The sequence below is a fragment of the Haliotis cracherodii genome, unplaced genomic scaffold (assembly GCF_022045235.1).
Source record: "Haliotis cracherodii isolate W230 unplaced genomic scaffold, xgHalCrac1.p SCAF_26, whole genome shotgun sequence".
NCBI lineage: Eukaryota > Metazoa > Mollusca > Gastropoda > Lepetellida > Haliotidae > Haliotis > Haliotis cracherodii.
Window position 1 is genome coordinate 3,923,744 of NW_027266282.1, and position 18,865 is coordinate 3,942,608.

At 38.9% G+C, this 18,865-nt stretch overlaps 1 protein-coding gene across 1 annotated transcript; it reads left to right on the forward strand.

Moving 5' to 3' along the window:
* The first annotated feature begins 1,076 nt into the window (after positions 1–1,076).
* LOC139473058 (zinc finger protein GFI1 homolog pag-3-like) lies at positions 1,077–18,604 on the forward strand. Its single transcript, XM_071255568.1, has 4 exons — positions 1,077–1,258; positions 11,293–11,451; positions 14,575–15,042; positions 18,079–18,604. The coding sequence occupies exons 1-4, from the start codon at positions 1,123–1,125 to the stop codon at positions 18,252–18,254; spliced, it is 939 nt and encodes a 312-aa protein (XP_071111669.1). The 5' UTR covers positions 1,077–1,122; the 3' UTR covers positions 18,255–18,604.
* The last annotated feature ends 261 nt before the right edge of the window (positions 18,605–18,865 follow it).

The following is an 18,865-nucleotide window of genomic DNA, read 5'->3' on the forward strand; positions in this document are numbered from 1 at the left end:
GACGGGAAAGATCATGGCCTCACACATTGCACCCATGGGGAGTCGAACACGAGCCTTGGGTGTGACGAGCGAACACTTAAGCCACAAGGACACCCCACCGATCCCAGGGTCCTTTGTAAACGTTGCTTTCTTTTCCACGACCCCATTTATCCAAAGACAATAAGAATCTGAACCAATCCTTACATAAGGAAAGGAGCGTTGAGTTGGGGCATCCTATTTAAATGTAATATTTCTCTTTCTATTCAGTTTTGAAGTCAAAAGTTTGATTTGGACCAACTAACCTCATTTCAGGGATAAATAACTAAAATATGCATTTTAATTCATATCTCAAATCAATTCGCATGACTGACCATATGTATCGTTAAAATATAAAAACAGCCATTTGATTACAACAAAATATGTCAGATGTCAGATTGACAAATCAAACTAAAAAATCTAGGTATCTTATGAAGTGCTCTTGAGTTACACAGACGCAAATAAAGTGCAAAATGAAATAAAATATATGCAGTAGTTAAATTGAAAATGTTACAACTATCACCGCACGTTTATTGCTAGAACCAATAAATGGCTCGTTTGGGTTTGATATTCAATCCTTCCGTTTTGTCTAGCTGATCGAAATCTATCCCCGCTAACAAGATTCACGGCCCTCGTAAACGAATCTATGAAGTCAGGATGTGACATGGTTTGACGTCCATTCTAGCATCTGTCGCTCAGGCGCCTTGCCGCAACGAGCAAGTTGGTTAGATTTTGTCCCGCTCACATCGCCGTGGCGCTTGCCGGTACTCATTTGCATAATCACACCTCTTCGCCTCTCGCTCATTCAAGCCCCGAGGCGGTCGAGCCAATGAGAAGCGTGCGATTATTAGAAGGGAAGTGCTGCATTTATTTGGTGGAATTCGTCGAGATCTGTAGTAATTGTAGGAGGGACATTGCTACATCAATAATTTCACACAATCTATGCGCCAATTGTTACCACTCGAACATCACAGATGCTGGGGGTTTAATATTTAAAATCACGTGCCCTTAGAAAAGCAACCCAACAAACTAATCACAACCAATAGCACTGCGCGAGTACGCCGAGTCGACTGTGATAGTTGATCACTTAGAGCCGTTCGCAGAAACATGCCTCGTTCCTTCATGATCAAGAAGACAAGGGGGCGACGGTCCTCCCCCCTTACCCCGCTCAACGAGCCCCCCTCCCCCACGGAATGCAGGGAGGGGCCGGAGTACCCCAACATTCTCAGGACGCCCTTGTCAGGTAGGTCGTACAGCCGTGTTTACATTTGTTCAAACATTGTCTCAGGCCCATCACTGATGCTATAGGTTACACATCGTTATTCACCAATTCAAATAGTTTGACACACATCAAAACATTCTTCTATTTGTATAAGAGGTAAGGGTATATACGCATATTTTGTTTGTGCGCTAATGGTTATTGTGATTGTGTCTGTAGATATACACGTATTATGTATATCGTAAATCATATTTACATCAATCAGCATTAAGTTTATAGGTTGTTGGTTCGTTGAGTAGTTAAAGAATCTGTTAAGGATTACAAGGGACTGAGAGCTTCTTGTTGTCTCTGTACAGACTTCGTTGATGCCTAAATTTGAAATAATATACTAATCTGTTCAATGTTGGTCCCCTATTGATGACGTTAATCTGCACTAATGCGAATCTCTACACTTATGCTAATCCTTACACTGATGTTAATCTCTACAACTATGATAATCCATGAATGCTGTTAATCTCTTCAATTGTGTCGTTCCTATCATAAGGTGTACACATCCTTGTTGTCAAATACTTCTCTTGTACTTCCTGCATCATTTTCATGTTTTTTAGTGATAGTCTTGTCCCCAGTGCCTTTTCAATATTACCACAATAAGCAATCGTTTTCAATAATTACGTCATGTCATTCCAAACACACCGTTCAAGAAAAAGTTGTTTTCATGTCAAGTCTAATGTTTACATGGGCAATGTGCCACCAGATGCTGTTCATTAACTAAGCTTTTTTTAAATTCTTAATGGTCAATCACAGAGTAGCTCCATCCCCATCTTTAAGGTGCCAAGGGTGGAACCGGGGGATGGGGTGGTGGTTACGGGAATGGGGGTGGGTGTTTTGGGTGTGGGGGCTGCCATCCCATTTCTAAATGCCAGCGGTTCCATAATTAATTCTGGTGTTGGTAGTACTGGCTTACTATTCAGTAAATAAATAAATAAACAAATAAATGACTACCCAGCAACTGGACAGTCCTTTTACGGTATCAGTACATCCGTGTTAGAGGTTGGAAATGCCCATGAGAATGGTATCATATTAGCGTAAAAAGCAATTAATGATTTATGAAACATTCAAATATTGAACTTCACAACACTTTCTAAATGGAGTACAACATGACATTTTTAGTGAAATAAGTGAACATACAGGACATGTTTGTGTTATACAACATACACTGTATACAGGTATTTACGTACCATGCTACTTAACAGAACACGATAGCTCGAATTGAGGGCTGAAGTATTTTCGATTGGCTGTTTACATATTTGGTCTTAAAGGGAATATATTTTGTATTTGTACACCATTTTCTTCGTATATCTTGTATAATTTTAAATTGAGGGCCCACTTTAATAGAAACATTTTCGTCTTTTACATAATGAAAATTGAATCAAAATTAAAACGTTTGAAGTTTATTGTATACTTTTCTGTAACCATATAACGGTAAATATGACACATTGTTTCAACAAACACTCTTATGCACTCTGATATATAACTGTAAATATACCTTGCTACTTCTTGAGGTCGAGATCAACTTGGAAATTAGCCCGAAAGACAAACATGTTGCCCGTGGTATATATGCATAATGGTGTCTTTTTCAGCACAGTAACTAAACTAATTAACTGAACTTGGTGGGGTGAGAAGAGGGTGTGGGTGAGGTAGAGGGTGGGGTGTGGGTGACGATGGAGTGAGGTAGAGGTGAGGTAGGGTGAGGGCGGGGTGAGTGAGGTTGGGGTTGGGGTTTGGGTGAGGTTAGGGTGTGGGTGATGTGATGTGATGTGATGTGATGTGATGGTCGGGTGGGGTGAGGTGTGGGCGAGGTGAGGGTGAGAGAGGGTGATGTGATGTGAGGGTGTGGATGAGGATGATATGATGGTGGGGTGAGGTGAATGAGGTAGGGTAAGGGTGAGGTAGGGTAAGGGTGAGGGTGAGGGTGGGAGTGTGAGGTTGCAGATGAGGCGAGAATGATGTGTGGTTTTGCGGCTCTCAAGGGTAATCGTTATCCTTGGAAACAAAACACTGCCACTGAACATTATGTCATGCATTGAAAGAAATTGAAGAAGTGTTTGTACTTGGGTGTCCATAGATGTCCATAGGTGTCCCTATACGTCCATAAGACCTTTACTTCTTGTTCGTGCCGCTTCTTAAACGACGATGCCTATCGTATGTTGATCAAGGAATCCGAATCCGAATGTAATTCCTTTGCAGAAATCCTGCAGTTACTCATATTTTCAGGTCTCATCCTGGCAAGAACAGTACACTTACCCTTGTAAAAAATGAAGAAAACATATAAAATGTTCACGATCGATTGCCTGTTTATTTTATAAAAAATTCGCTTGAAGTCTTTCCTTATCTGGCTACTTTTAAAACATTAGAGTACTTGTAATCAAAAATATTCCGAATGATTTGATTTAATTTCATCATCGATTTTGGGACCATAATTTCAAAACGTTACATGAATTTGAAATATGCTGAAGGTGACGAATACAATTTCAATAAATTTGAAAAAAGTACAATTTTATTGTAATATACATTGTTTGCAACCCAACTCGATTCATTAAGTTTCAGTTATAGAGAAATATTCGTTTTAAAATTTGCCGTAATAGTTTAGGAAAGTAATTACACGATCTTCCTTCTCGAAAGCAAACCAATATTCACAGCTCAATTCCGCTGCTTAAATCAGACGAAACGGGATTCCAGGCGAAATCTCTCATCCAAATAAAACGTGTTTTAAATATTGAATTCTAAAATGGCTTTTAGATACAATAAATATTTTACCGGACAGATTTTAGCATGAAAAGTCATCTGACAAGTTTAATGTGTTCTTATGAAGACAATTAAATGTTCTAGTCAATGCTTCCAGGGACTGTACTCACAGAGCGAAACTTCTAAATGTTTTACCGCTGCTTTTCAGCGTCAGAAACTGACAAAACACACTATTAATACTCAAAGAAAAATCTGAAATTGACGTGCTCGGAAGTGATTTAGAAAACGGGTTCAAGTTTCATTATACACAAGAAACTTTCAGTATGGTGTTTCTATATCCGAATGTTATTCAGCTGTCAAACTATTAATCATATAGTTGAAGACAAGGGTGTCGTCTACTAGGAGGCTCATTAATATAAATAATAGATAAAACGTCACTGAAAGACATAAACGCGGGACCAATTGTCAAACAAATCTTGATGTCACCATTGGACCAGTTTTCTAAAAAAAAGTATTTTTTGTTTTGTTTTAAACTTTTAATCGTGATTGTGGGTTGTGTGCTCTGTTTTCCACACTTAATGGAATTCAACTTACTATTGATGTTGTATATACTGATTCAGTAATTGAATGACTTAACAATGTCTGTACTGGGGGTATAGATTCATAGTAATGTTTTATTAAAACTAATTGAATATCGTTTTGCTGTCATCAGGACACCATTAAATGAAAGCGTTGCAAATTGACAATTAGTGAGTGCTGTTAAGAAAATTCCCCAAAATCTAACATGTTTGTGATTATTAGGAGATTCTCAATCAGAGTCACGACCAATAAATTGTAAATATTCATAAGTCGAAACGATTACTTTAAAGTGTTCTAGATTGTGCAAAGATTAAATACTATTTGTCAATAACGTTAGTTTCTGTTTTAACAGATCAATGGAGTGGAATGAATCGTTCGGTCGGGGGTTGTGGAAACAATATGCTTATAAACGCTCGATAAAACGTGATGTAATGTGAATATTTCATGCATCGCTATAACGTAGCTGTTATTGTCAATACTGAAATCATTTCATCATCATTAAGCGTGCATTATGCGCATCTGTTGTCATTTTTAGACTAAAAAGCCGCTTCAATACGCATGGCTGCATTATCTCATTATAACTTAACAGCCCTAATTTGACACACTTTCTGAGCGCAAAGATCGTGAAACATTCAATTTACTGAAGTTTCACTTCAAAGCAAATAACAGTTTAAACGTTTTGTACGCGGAATCCCCAACATATGACGTTTTCGGCATATTTTATTATTCTCGACACATGGAATCCTCGAGACATGTTGATATTCTCTACACATACTGTTATCTTCGACATATTTTGTTATCCTCGACACAAGTTGTTATCGTTTACCCCCATTTCATTATCCTCTGAATATAACTATACAAATAACGAATACATAAATAAATATATGTAACACTACTTACAACAATATTTTAATTTAAACACATACTGGCATATGCAAATCCCCAAAACAAGCTTTCAACTAACCATTTGATGTTTTACAATTGGTTTCTTATAACTGTATACCGCCCCGCGAGTCATTCTGATTTCCTAACGAGTTATTCGACAGGTGTTCGATTTGAGGATCCTAGGATACATTATTCCAATGGTCATACCTCGGCGTACGGATGCCTGTATTATTTACATTAGGAATCACAACGGAAGTTTTGAAAATTGACTATGAAACCGGCGTACAAGTGCTAAGTGGGTTTTATTAATTCTGAACAGCGATCAAACACATCTCGCAACAGGTTGTTAAGGGGGAGCTTTCTGATTCGCCTGAACAAACGGATTTAAATTGGATTCATTTCCGACAAAGTGTTAGAAAGCGTCATGTATGGTATCCGATTTTCAATACTGGGATTTCTATGAGGGAACTACGGAATACACACCTGTCGCTTGCCTTGCACCAGAACCACTAAATCTGACACGGTTAAAATAGCGTTTCGCACGCTATGTAATTGATTTCGGAGTCAAATAGCGAAATGGTAACAGGTCTCAGTGTAATGTCATTTTCAAATTAATTTTCTCAAAATCTAATTTACTTTTTCCTTTATATTTTTGATGTTATCAAGCTTCGAGACTAATTGCGAAATTGATAGCTTTATGGTTTTTAAAGTATTATATACTTATATTGCAGGACTATGGTGCGTCTAATGGCAAATCGATATTTCAATATTACAGCTGCATATGAATCTAGTACAAGGGACAATGTAAGCCAACGAGACTGGTAGTCATGTTATTCATCGATACACTTCAGGTACAACTGATTTGCACTTACGGTCACGCACTGTTAGATACAGTTATTTTACGTCAATCATGCTTTGAAAAGTATTATTACAATATAAATGGCTCATCTACATTTTTACGGATCTCCAGCTGTGAGTTTCGTTTCATTATGTAGTGAATTTGAAAAGGGACACAGTAAATGCAATCCACATATCATATTAATCGTACTGAGAATTACCAGCTTTTATTATCTACTTATTTTCGAGCAAAACAGACAAATAATATCATTGATATTTTACATTTCTAAGTACACTGATAGTTTCTTGTATTATAATTAATAAGTAATACCTAGTAAAGTATTAGTTTCGTAAATGCTTCACCTATGTTAATTGTACAATCTGTTGCACAAACACACGTTAAATATTTTTAAGATTAAATGCTATTTGTGCTGAAATATATATCTGTGCCAATATATAAATCTCGCGTCAGTTGGAAAGTCGCTTTGTGCTAGTGTAACATGTGGCCATTAAAATACATATTGCATGTTATGTTGATTTATTGATTGGTCACATTATCGTGATATAAATAACAAATAATCAAACACAGTGTACCCATTCCACATCCACTGTAGACAGAAACTATACAGAATAATATACACCTAGAGGTTGTTTTATTAATTATATAATGATAAGAATGATACTGTCTTTATATAGGATAAAAAAATCCTTGATTGTCATTTTTCCACGCCAAGCTCTCGTCTAATTAAACATCGCCATTTAATCTGTGCAGTCATTGTGCAGCTGCACTTGCAATTCATGCAGCACGTGAGACTTAGAAAATCCTGCAGCAGTACTTAAGGGAGCAGTTTAACAGGTTGATGTTGGGTAAATCTGCGCGTTTTCCATCGTACAAAATACACATTTTAGGGTTTTCACAGATCGGAACAATAATAACAGTTCAGATATACTTAAATGGACGATTAATAAGTGATAGGCAAATGGAATTTGTGATATTGTCCCACTTTCGAAAAGCGACCGAAGTCCAAACTCAATTTATTACAAGCCGTTATGAAAAAGTTGGACCATTGCTAGCTGCGGCTTTAAACAACATCCATTTACTCACTGGTCACTGTATGGCCAGTGGCGGTCAAAGGTGTGGTTCTAGCTTCCGCTCACTATGGTAAGCGTCGGCCAAGACGTCATAATGTTCAATGCCCGGCTAAAACTGAAACAAAAAACAAACGAACAAGAAATGGTTACTTGATGGATGTGTATTTGATATCATAGCTGTTTTTCGGACCGTAAGTTCTGTTTTGATAACATTTGTAACTTTTCAATCCAATTTCAAGTGTATACTTTTCCCCGGCAGTTTATATCAATGATATTGATTCTAAATTCTAAAATGTTCTGTATGCATATAGATGGTAGCAGTCCATGCTCCCAAGGGTTTGCAATAGAAATACACAACATTACAGCTGTTCGAAATAAAAATAAATTACTTGAATGAAGACTGGAAAGTAGAAAATGAATTTGCAACCACATGACCCCATGTTTGAATTTGTGTCGGAAAAAAGCAAATTTATTGATTTTCAAAAATAAAATGTCTGAGATACTCATCGGCATTTATTTTAATTTTTGAAAGTTTTAAATCAAATTAGATTTTAAAAATAAATATGTAGAAGTATTCTTTGAGTGCTGACTAAGCGCCAGTACAGTTATTCCTTTGGATAAAATATTACTATACTGAAGATATTTTCTATTAAAAATCAAACATACGACAAAATCAACAGAGCGGCGTAGTTTCTCTTGCTCTCTAGATAATATAGATTAGGGAGAATGATAGTGTTTATGTATGTGTCAGCCTGTACGTGTGGCTGCCACTTTAAATAGATCAACGATGACTATTGCCCCCATGTCCTGAAACATTCATTGTTACCGTGAACTATTTTCATGAAGATAATAGCTTTGCATGTCATGAATAAACCATGCGATAATAAGCCAATATTGTTTCATTTAACAATAAGCATCTGTAAGTCAGTGAATAGCAATACATGACACATTGTTGCTGTCCTTCACGTACCATTGAACTTCACGCAGCAACTAGCGCTTTAAACCAGACAGCGTTCTAGAAATTAATTTATAAATACATTATGAATTCATATATTCAACCCCAAATTGCTTGTCATCGGTGAAAATGTTTTATTCACGCTAAAATAAGTTTGAATAAGTTGTGTAAAATGAACGTGAACACGTATTGTTCCATGTTCTTTGTGTTATGCTCCTACTGACCGCCTCCGTGGTCTAGTGGTAGAACGTCCGCCCGGAGAGCGGAAGGATTGGGGTTTGATCCCCAGCCGCGTCATAACAAAAGACGTTAAAAGATGGTACTTGTTGTTACCCTGTCTGGCGCTCGGCATTAAGGGGCTACAACAAGGACTGGTCTGCTCGGAGTCAGTATACTGTGTCTGAGTGGGGTATTCATGTTAAACTGCGGCATAGTATCTCAGTGGGCTAGCATTATAAAATCAACATCAGTCCAGACTAGTACAAGCAGCCACACACACACACACGTGCGTGCACGTCGCTATATAAGTGCAATAGTCTTGTACTTTAAACCCCCTTTAACCCCACCTTATTTTCCTATTAAATGTAAATGCTAACCAGAGCAGACCAGAGCAAAGGAGAGCAGGACAGAGCAGAACACAGCGTATTGAAATCGAAGAGAGATTAAGCAGAGAGATTCGATCCAGGGAGACCATATGCATGTCGAGTGAGTGAGTGAGTGAGTGAGTGAGTGAGGACAGCCGGATGGAGGTCTTGGACGTTTACTACTTTGGTAAAATCCACGCGCACAGGGTATGGTCCTGACAAACCAGAAACATAATCAGGTTTCTGGCGTGTCAAAGGGACGCAACTCTGCCCAGAGAAATGCTGCGCCCCAGACGACTGAGCCACCCGTGTCCACCTTAACAGGAATATACATACACTATAACATTTAACATCTTGTGCCTTGGTCCCCAAAGCGATGTTAACACTGCGACCGTACGCGTCTCAAAGCTTAGATCGCTTTGTGGAACGGATCCTGCCTTGTCCAGTAGTAACCATGTGGTCTCGGCCAAAGCACTGGACTGTAGCGCTGGTCAGTTGGCATTGGTCACCATACATAATAAATGAGTCAGAGCTTGTTGAAGATAATTACCGCTGTACCCGGGAAGCGTCAAGGCGTGACTCTTGCTCCGCCGTTGTTTGGCTGGAAGTGGCGTTCCCAAGGTGTCGTTCTCGCCTATGTTTTTGGATGGCTGGTTATTCTTTTGCGGGTCGTCCAAAGGTGGCAGCGGAAGCTGAAACCGTAGAGAATACTCAGACATTTATTGTATACATTAATTGACCTGGGGGTGACTTAAATCTGTAGATATGCTGTCTAGGAGGTGTGTCGGCGCTGTGATCAATACGTAAGTTAGCGTAAGACAGAAGCGTCTTTTGTCTTGGAAATCGTCATGTGTCTGTGTAGATTACCCCTTGACTTTCCCATTGTGTGCAGCTTCTGTTGATGTCACGGAGGCATGAATAAATAAATAGAACTGTTTTCATAACATTACAGGACAAAAACGTTGTGCAGACCGTGCAGGATTATCGTCTTTCTTCCTTCGTTCCGACAGAACAATGTCTGTATGACTATCTCTAATGACTGATTTAAAAACTTCCATTCACACAACAAAAAACATAAACGGAATCATGTGAATTAGTATACTGAAGCAGAATAAGTCCCAGTTGCATCGTGATTTTCTGAGAGCTTTCATGTAAATGTAACGGATCCGGTTAGATTATGTAAATTGGGTGATACTGGCACCAACGGTGTAGATAGTTACTCATGCTTTCAATCACTAGTTTGTCTGCTGCAGAATCGATTACTTTAGATCGCCGTGATATTGCTGTAACTATGTCTACTGGGGTGTAAAACAGCATTCACTCACTGCATGTCATTTAGGAATTATTTGATATTATACATTTTGTTAAAAGCAGCTCAAGATCCCTAAATTAATTAATTATAAAACATAATGACTTTGTGTGTTCCGCTCATGAAATATGTAAAACTGAATAATCATAAAGTTTGATTGTTATCAGGTACTTCGTCATCTACGTGCTTCAGTTATATATCTGTTTTTATCCATCTACATGCTTCAGTTATATATCTGTTTTTATCCATCTACATGCTTCAGTTATATATCTGTTTTTATCCATCTACATGCTTCAGTTATATATCTGTTTTTCTTCTTCAACATTCTTCAGTTATATATCTGGTTTTTTCATCTACATGCTTCAGTTACATATCTGTTTTTATCCATCTACATGCTTCGGTTATATATCTGGGTTTTTTTCATCTACATGCTTCAGTTACATATCTGTTTTTATCCATCTACATGCTTCAGTTATATATCTGTTTTTATCCATCTACATGCTTCAGTTATATATCTGTTTTTATCCATCTACATGCTTCGGTTATATATCTGTTTTTATCCATCTACATGCTTCAGTTACATATCTGTTTTTATCCATCTACATGCTTCAGTTATATATCTTTTTTTTTCCAATCTACATGCTTCAGTTATATATCAGGTTTTCTTCATCTACATGCTTCAGTTATATATTTGGTTTTCCTCTTCATCTACATGCTTCAGTTATATATCAGGTTTTCTTCTTCAACATGCTTCAGTATATACATCTGTTTTTCTTCCTCATCACAATGCTTCAGTTATATATCAGGTTTTCTTCATCACAATGCTTCAGTTATATATCAGGTTTTCTTCATCAATATGCTTCAGTTATATATCAGGTTTTCTTCATCAATATGCTTCAGTTATATATCATGTTTTCTTCATCAGAATGCTTCAGTTATATATCATGTTTTCTTCATCAATATGCTTCAGTTATATATCATGTTTTCTTCATCAGAATGCTTCAGTTATATATCAGGTTTTCTTCATCAATATGCTTCAGTTATATATCTGGTTTTCTTTTCTCCATTTCAGATGAAGCTCATCGCGTAACCTTTCCTCCACCGAAATCTCGAATCCGAACCCCCTTCGATGTGGCCTCCCTGATAGCAGATGTGACCCCGTCCTTCACAGATGACTCCTCGAAATGGCACAGCGACAGAAAACCCCTCTCATTCAATGAAAACGATACAGGTACGACAATAGCACACATAACACAGCTTGTTCCGCTGCCCTAACAGTCGCTATCCGTTGTACCAACTGAAACACCTCACTCATATTTGTAGGAATACCGACTTGTTGACATTTCTGACTTGGCTGTAGTGCATGAAATGTAATTATGAAAACTGACGATACACATGTAATAAGTGAGTGCTTACATTTTCAAAAAAGCATCAATTTTGTTTCTGTTTCTTTCTTGATATTCAGTCGTATGACTGTTATTGTTTAAATACACCTTGTCATTAAACCAAATTTCAACTTAAATTAGACATGTGCAAACTGCAATGATGATCATACATCATTAAACTAGGTCTGGGCAACCTACAATCTGCATTCACCAACGCGTTTCTCGATCCCTAAGCCTCTACATCTGCACCAAACGGATGTGTCGACTTAATCATTAAAACCCTCCTGATGCAAAAACACCAATTAAAACCCATGACTTGTCATTACCGTTTCTGCAGACAGACTTGCCACCCAATACCTCTGCCACAAGCAGTGATAAAAGGCGAATTCTTACAGTCACACCTTTACCGCTTTTTACCGATCTGAAACGCATTTTTAAGCAGCTGGGAATTACCAACGTACCCTCTAGCACCACAAGCGAGATTTCCTCTGATTGCTAAAAATCGCGGTTTATATAGGACAATTCCCTTTATCCACAGTTAATAGTCCCTTCTAAACCGCGTCGGGGGCGGCATGGCGACGGCATTATTAAATTAACAGTCAAGGACCCAAACTGGCGCCCAACTTCAAGACCCCATGAGAGACGCATTGAGGATGAAATTCCACTGGGCCCGCTATATCTGTATCAGGATTATTATATATTTAAAGTCCCCCGGTACCATAACCATTGCCAAGCCTTAAGGCTATTGCAATCTCGGATCTCTTAAGGTTATTCCTTTGTTTAAACTGTTAAGGGAACTTGCTCTTTCACCTAAAGTTCCATAGGTCGGAGACCATCATGAATAACTTAAAATCGATTCCGGTTGCTTGATTGTCGGGACGTTGTCTGACGCATGCGCAGTTCCCTTGGGCATCTCCGAGAAGCCTGTCGTATTGAATGCGACTGTTTTAAGAGACAAGGGCTTTTTCAATAGAATCTGAAAACAGCGGAGAATAAAATAGATTCCTGAGTGTCATGATTTAGAAACACAGATTGAGACAGACTTGACGCTTCGCGCGTGACCAGGAAATATTTATGAAATGAATTCCCCGAAAATGGGCTCTTCAGTAACTTTGAGTTATTGCTTCATGGGTTTGTGATGCCATTGTTGGACCGTCTGCTTGAATGATTGTAAACCAACATCGACCAAGTGCATTGTCATCTGACGGGCAAATCGTGCCATCACAGTGAATGTGCATTCATTACAGATAAAACGAACATATGTGAATATTAAATGCTCGTCAGGTTCAACACGTTCGCTAGATGTGGAGCTGTTCTTGTGGCTCTGTTCGAAACAGTTCTCCAGATGTCTGGCACGCTATGTATTGTTACATAGATTGTTACATATTGTTACATATTAATGCATGATAGAATGGTAGAATTAGATATTTAAGACTCTATAAATCAAATGAAACTGATATGATGAAATATCTAAAAATTACGCCCACATCGTTGTTCATTATTCTGGTAAGGTCTTTAACTATGGCATGGCCACTGCATATAATCTTCCGTTCTGGATGAATGGTATTGGTGAAGATGGGGTGGGTGTGGGTGTGGGTGTGGAGTGTGGATGTGGATGTGGATGTGGGTGTTGGCGTTGGCGTTGGCGTTGGTGTTGTTGTGGGTGTAAGTCTGGTTGTGGTTGTGGGTGAGGCTGAGGGTGTGGATGTGGTTGTGGGTGTGGGTGTGGGTGTGGGTGTGGGTGTTAGTGTTAGCGTGGTTGTGGATGTGGATGAGGATGTGGATGTTGTTGTGGGTGTGGTTGTTGGTGTGGTTGTGGTTGTGGGTGTTGGTGTGGTAGTTGGTGTGGGTGTGGGTGTTAGTGTGGTTGTGGTTGAGGGTGTGGATGAGGATGTGGATGTGGATGTGGTTGTGGGTGTGGTTGTTGGTGTGGTTGTGGTTGTGGGTGTTGGTGTGGTTGTGGGTGTGGGTGTGGGTGTGGGTGTTAGCGTGGTTGTGGATGTGGATGTGGATGAGGATGTGGATGTGGATGTGGTTGTGGGTGTGGTTGTTGGTGTGGATGTGGATGTGGATGTGGTTGTGGTTGTTGGTGTGGTTGTGGTTGTTGGTGTGGTTGTGGTTGTGGGTGTTGGTGTGGTTGTGGGTGTTGGTGTGGTTGTTGGTGTGGGTGTGGGTGTTAGTGTGGTTGTGGTTGAGGGTGTGGAAGTAGTTGTGGTTGCGGTTGTGGATATGGATGTGGGTGAGGTTGTAGGTATGGATGTCGTTGTGGTTGTGGGTGTTGGTGTTGGCGTTGGAGTTGTTGATGGAGACGTTGTTAATGGGGTTTTTCAAGGAATGTTTAAGTGTATATTCTTATTTGGACATGCTCTGGTAGTTAACTTCCAAATGATTCAGAACTGCACAGACAGACAGTTAACATGCACGATGCTTTGTTTACAATACAGTCACATTGTCTAAGCCACATAATTCGACAAATTGACATTTAGGTTCTGATAAGTAAAATGTTACTTACTTACTGTTTTCAGATAGTGTTGTATTTTTATAATAATAGTTTACTTAACAGTACCTTCAAATTCATTGGTACGTGCTGGATCATACAACCACCTACAGAAAGTTTTTTCTCTTGAAGTTTGAAATATCAACCTCACTGAGTTGAGCCATAAAAATGTACTTGACAATGCTAGATGATGAAAAGTGTTCGAAAGACAAAAGGCTAATTGTCAACCGTTTGATCACGTCTGGAAATGTTTGAAAGTTTTCTGAAATGTAAAATAAAATTTGACATTTCGACTCTTCGTAGTCATACCTTGTGTAAAGGGGGGAGTTTGAAAATACAACAGACGGTGGTGGTGGTGGGGGGGGGGGATGTGGGGGGGGGGGGGGGGGGGGGATATGTTATTGTAAAATAGTGTTTAAAAAAATATCGACGCGTGTAAAATAACGGAATGATTTTCTTTTCTGACCTCCAGGCTCATTGGACAAGCCAGACAACTGTGTCCGAATCAAAGAAACCAAATATCTGCGTGAGTTTCTTGGCGACTTCCTGTCATGGCTGACACTTGACCACGAGATGCAGATTCTGCCGAAACCAGGTCTGCTTCCGGATCCTCTGCACACGCCGTCATTTCACGACATCGGCCGTCAAGATGACATCCATCCTTGTAACTGTGCGCGCTGCCGGGGCCACGATGACTCTTCGCCCTCTGACAGTTCCGTTCACTCCAGCGACATGGGGTCCAAGTCCCTGTCAGGGGGTCTCTCCGAACCTAAGGAAAGGACATTTTCGTGTAAAGAGTGCGGCAAGTCGTTCAAGAGGTCTTCAACCCTATCCACTCACATGTTGATACACAGTGACACTCGACCCTACCCTTGCCCCTACTGTGGTAAACGATTCCATCAAAAGTCCGACATGAAAAAGCACACGTATATTCACACCGGTGAGTTTTTTGTTTTATTTGTAAAATATCTTAAACTCGTAAATATAACATTTTGAAACTTATAGAATGTAGACATTTTTGAAAAAGTATGATAAATTGTACCCCCTAAACAAATTCAATGAGTAATTTATACTTGACACAAAGACATACTGTTACCACAGACCAGATGCGGTTTCACATGAAAGGCAACCATATTGAGGATTCAGTGGCCAAAATGACTGCTAAAGTTATAAAGTGATGTTAGTGTCCATGGAGCCGTCCCTGAAACGACACTTGGAGCTTACTTATGTAACTTGTATTGTTTCCTGGTAATTGTAGCAGGTGCGTTGTTTATCCAGCGGCATCTTGTTCACACTGAAAACGTACGAAAAATAGGTTTGCTAGAAACTCTCAATCGACTATGAGTTCTCTCAATACCCATTCCACTGTCCTGATTGTACGGAAACAGGAACAAAAGAATTCTAGGATTGTTTTGAAAATAGAATTAATGAAAAACGTTTAATAATAATAATGTCTTAAACATGTCAGTAGGGATCCACATCGTGTGTCGCCTTCGGGGTAAAGATCTGGTTCTGTGCAAAGATTTGATTTTTTGGGCTCTTTCCTATCTCACGTTATTTATCTTATCTGCAAGAAAGGGATACAGTTCAAATGATGGCCCCATCCTTGTGTCTCAGTTTCATAAGCACACATTGTGTTATGTTTATAAGTAAATCTCTCTGAAAACCCGCTTTTCGATCTATAACTGTCGATAACTTCAGCATAAGTGGTACATTATGTACACCGCACTGGTCACAAATCAGGCGAAGATAAGCAACGTTGGCTGCGGAGAGTAGGGGGATGGGTGACTGTGTTTCATCTGGGGAGTTTCTGGGGGATATCTCCTTCGGCGAGAGAATATGTTCGAAATATGCCCCTGTCCACCTAGATTATTATTATTATCATTATCATCATCATCGTTATTATTATTATTATTATTAACTGTGTTTCATTCCATATGTGTGTTTATTCAGATTACCGTTAAGTTTTTCCATTTTTTAAAGGACACAGACCTCTACTTATTTTACTGACTTGTCACAATTGACTCAAGCTTTTTTGTGGATAAACCTCTATGACATCATTTAACGGCAAAATATTTAACTATTACGCAATTCCTTGTATGCGAGGCTTGAAACTTTTCAATCATCCCTCGTATATCGTAAGAGAAGACAAGGGACGAGTGAGACAACACAAATCACTAATAATATGGCACCAATCCAAATCTGTACCAACCACCTAGAATATTTATTATACATCAAAACCGAAATTGAAAATTGTATGAACTTCTCGCACGTACCTACAACTAAAACTCAACAAAAAAGTAATTCACGGCACATTTGTGCGTATTCATGTTTTTATTTATTGATCTGATTTGACAATGAGCAATCCTCACGAGAAGAAGCCGAATACAAAGGTGTAACTGTAACAGAATAGTATATATTCTAAGATTTATCTAGCACTGTCTGACTCGCATGGGATATTTTATTTACGAGACACTTAAAGGGCTTTACAAATTGCATTGCAAAATAAGTTAAGACGTGTTTCCCGGTTCACTGGCATCCTAACGTCTGCAGTGGTGTCGGAGATGCCATCGACAATAAACTTAAGTAAAGTGTTCACTAAGTCAGGGACAAACACGAAAGTTGAGGATCATTCGAATTCAAACATAACCATTTGCGTGATCAACGATTTTGAAGACACTGAATATTTGAAAGCCTTAGTTCTACTTAGAAACATTTATGCAGATAACGGTTTTTATTAACGTCTATAAGGATGTATCGATTTTTGTTATTTAGCTGTTGCCGCTGTGGTCGTAAAGCTTGTAAACATCGTTTTGATTATATTATACAATCAAATGATTTCAGGATTCGTCTTTTCAACTCTGCTTAATACCAAATGTATAGAAAACCTTTTAAATACTATCAGAGCAAATGAGGAGGATTTATTTAAACAAAGGCATATCACATCTGTTTTAGGGGATCGTAACCTCATGTTTTTTACTGATATATTTTCATCATTAATATGATAGAAACATTTGTTCGTTACATTTGACTGTGTTTTTGTAAAAGGTATTTGGACATAGTAGCCTGAGGCGCTTCCGTAGTTCGGTGGTGTTCAACCAACTCTCTCACTACGAGTAGACACGCGCGGAATGTATAGTTGATAGAATTCATAACCTGCAACCTTGGTGTATTAAAATAACGTGTCGTCTTCAAGTAAGCTCACACGCGCGGTATAACTGAAATACTGTTTAAAGGGACGTTGTTAAACTCCAACTCACTCAATTGAATTGGATGAAGTCTTTAAAAGCTTAGTCAATACGTACAGTCCATGTGAAGTGTGACTAGCATTTGCACTGAGTCAATTTGCAATGGAAATGAATAAGGTGACACTTAGTTTTAGATACGGTAACATGATATGTTATATCATGGGTTTATACCAGCTTTATCTATCAAGTACGCGTTGGAAACAATGCACACAATCACATCTCCACATTTCTAACATGTGTTGAATTTGTATGCGCGCTTTGTCAAATGTACTGACAGTAATTTCCCACTGTTCCGTTTTCTATCAGTATACGTCAGTTATTTTACAAAATTAAGGGAAAAATCAATCCAGTTATTTTACTATGGTAACAAATTCCAAACATCTTGATGTTCAATTTCATCACCCAGTGGATGAAACTAATAGGATTAAATCAAAAGGAAAGTCAATGCATATTTTAAAATCTTTTGGCTTCAAATCTAATAATTAGTCGATTGTGATCATTTTACGTCCTTCTGAATAACTTTTAGTCAATCTGTCAAATAGACAGTTTTTTGTTTTCAGTCAGTGTGTAAAACGGCTGAAATGATTGGTAATTGTTTATATTGCCTACGTGAATCACATTTTATACATTGACTGTACCCTTTATACGACGTAACGCATGGTGAATTTATGTGTGTTAGTATATCTTTTGAGAAAGGCCGTTTTCTGATTTGGTTGATTTTCTTTCAGGCGAGAAACCTCACAAGTGTACGATATGTGGAAAAGCATTCAGCCAATCGTCCAACCTGATAACGCACAGCCGGAAACACACGGGATACAAGCCGTTCTCCTGCTCACAGTGTGGACGAGCATTCCAGAGAAAAGTGGATTTGAGGCGCCATCTTGAAATCAGTAGCCACCACTAAGGGAGATAACTCTCAGTGAAACGCTTGAATTGTTTCCCCTTAATTCACAAAGACTTTCCTTCAAGAGGCTTTCAATAGACTCCGGTTCAGCTTATCGCCCCAAATGACCGGTGAGGTCACACCGGACTCCGTGATACTGATGTTCTAGATGTCATCGACGTCTGTGACGACGGTGAAAATGTCAAATGACAAGAGTAAAATTTGTACATTTTGTGCACAGCACCAAAAGTCGTCATCTATTCGTCAACGCAGGACCAAAATGTAAGACGCTTTTGAGTCTGGATTGAATATGGGGAATACCGTATTTCCCTCATTAAGGGGCCAAATGTAGGGGTACGGGCCGGGTTTGAAGTCAGGACAGCCCCCCCCCCCCCCCCACACACACACACCCCACACCCCCACACCCCCACACCCCCACACACACGGAACTAGTCAGCTACAGTTAGTGATGTACAGAACACCTTACTTGTACCAAAGCTTTCCCTGCTCATCTCCAAGCTCAAGAAATAAACACAGGGTCTAAAAGTAAAGTGAAAAGTTAATATAGGCCGGGCTCTTGATATAGGAAATACGGTTAATACAGAAAAATACCGCTAATCCATAAACCCTGC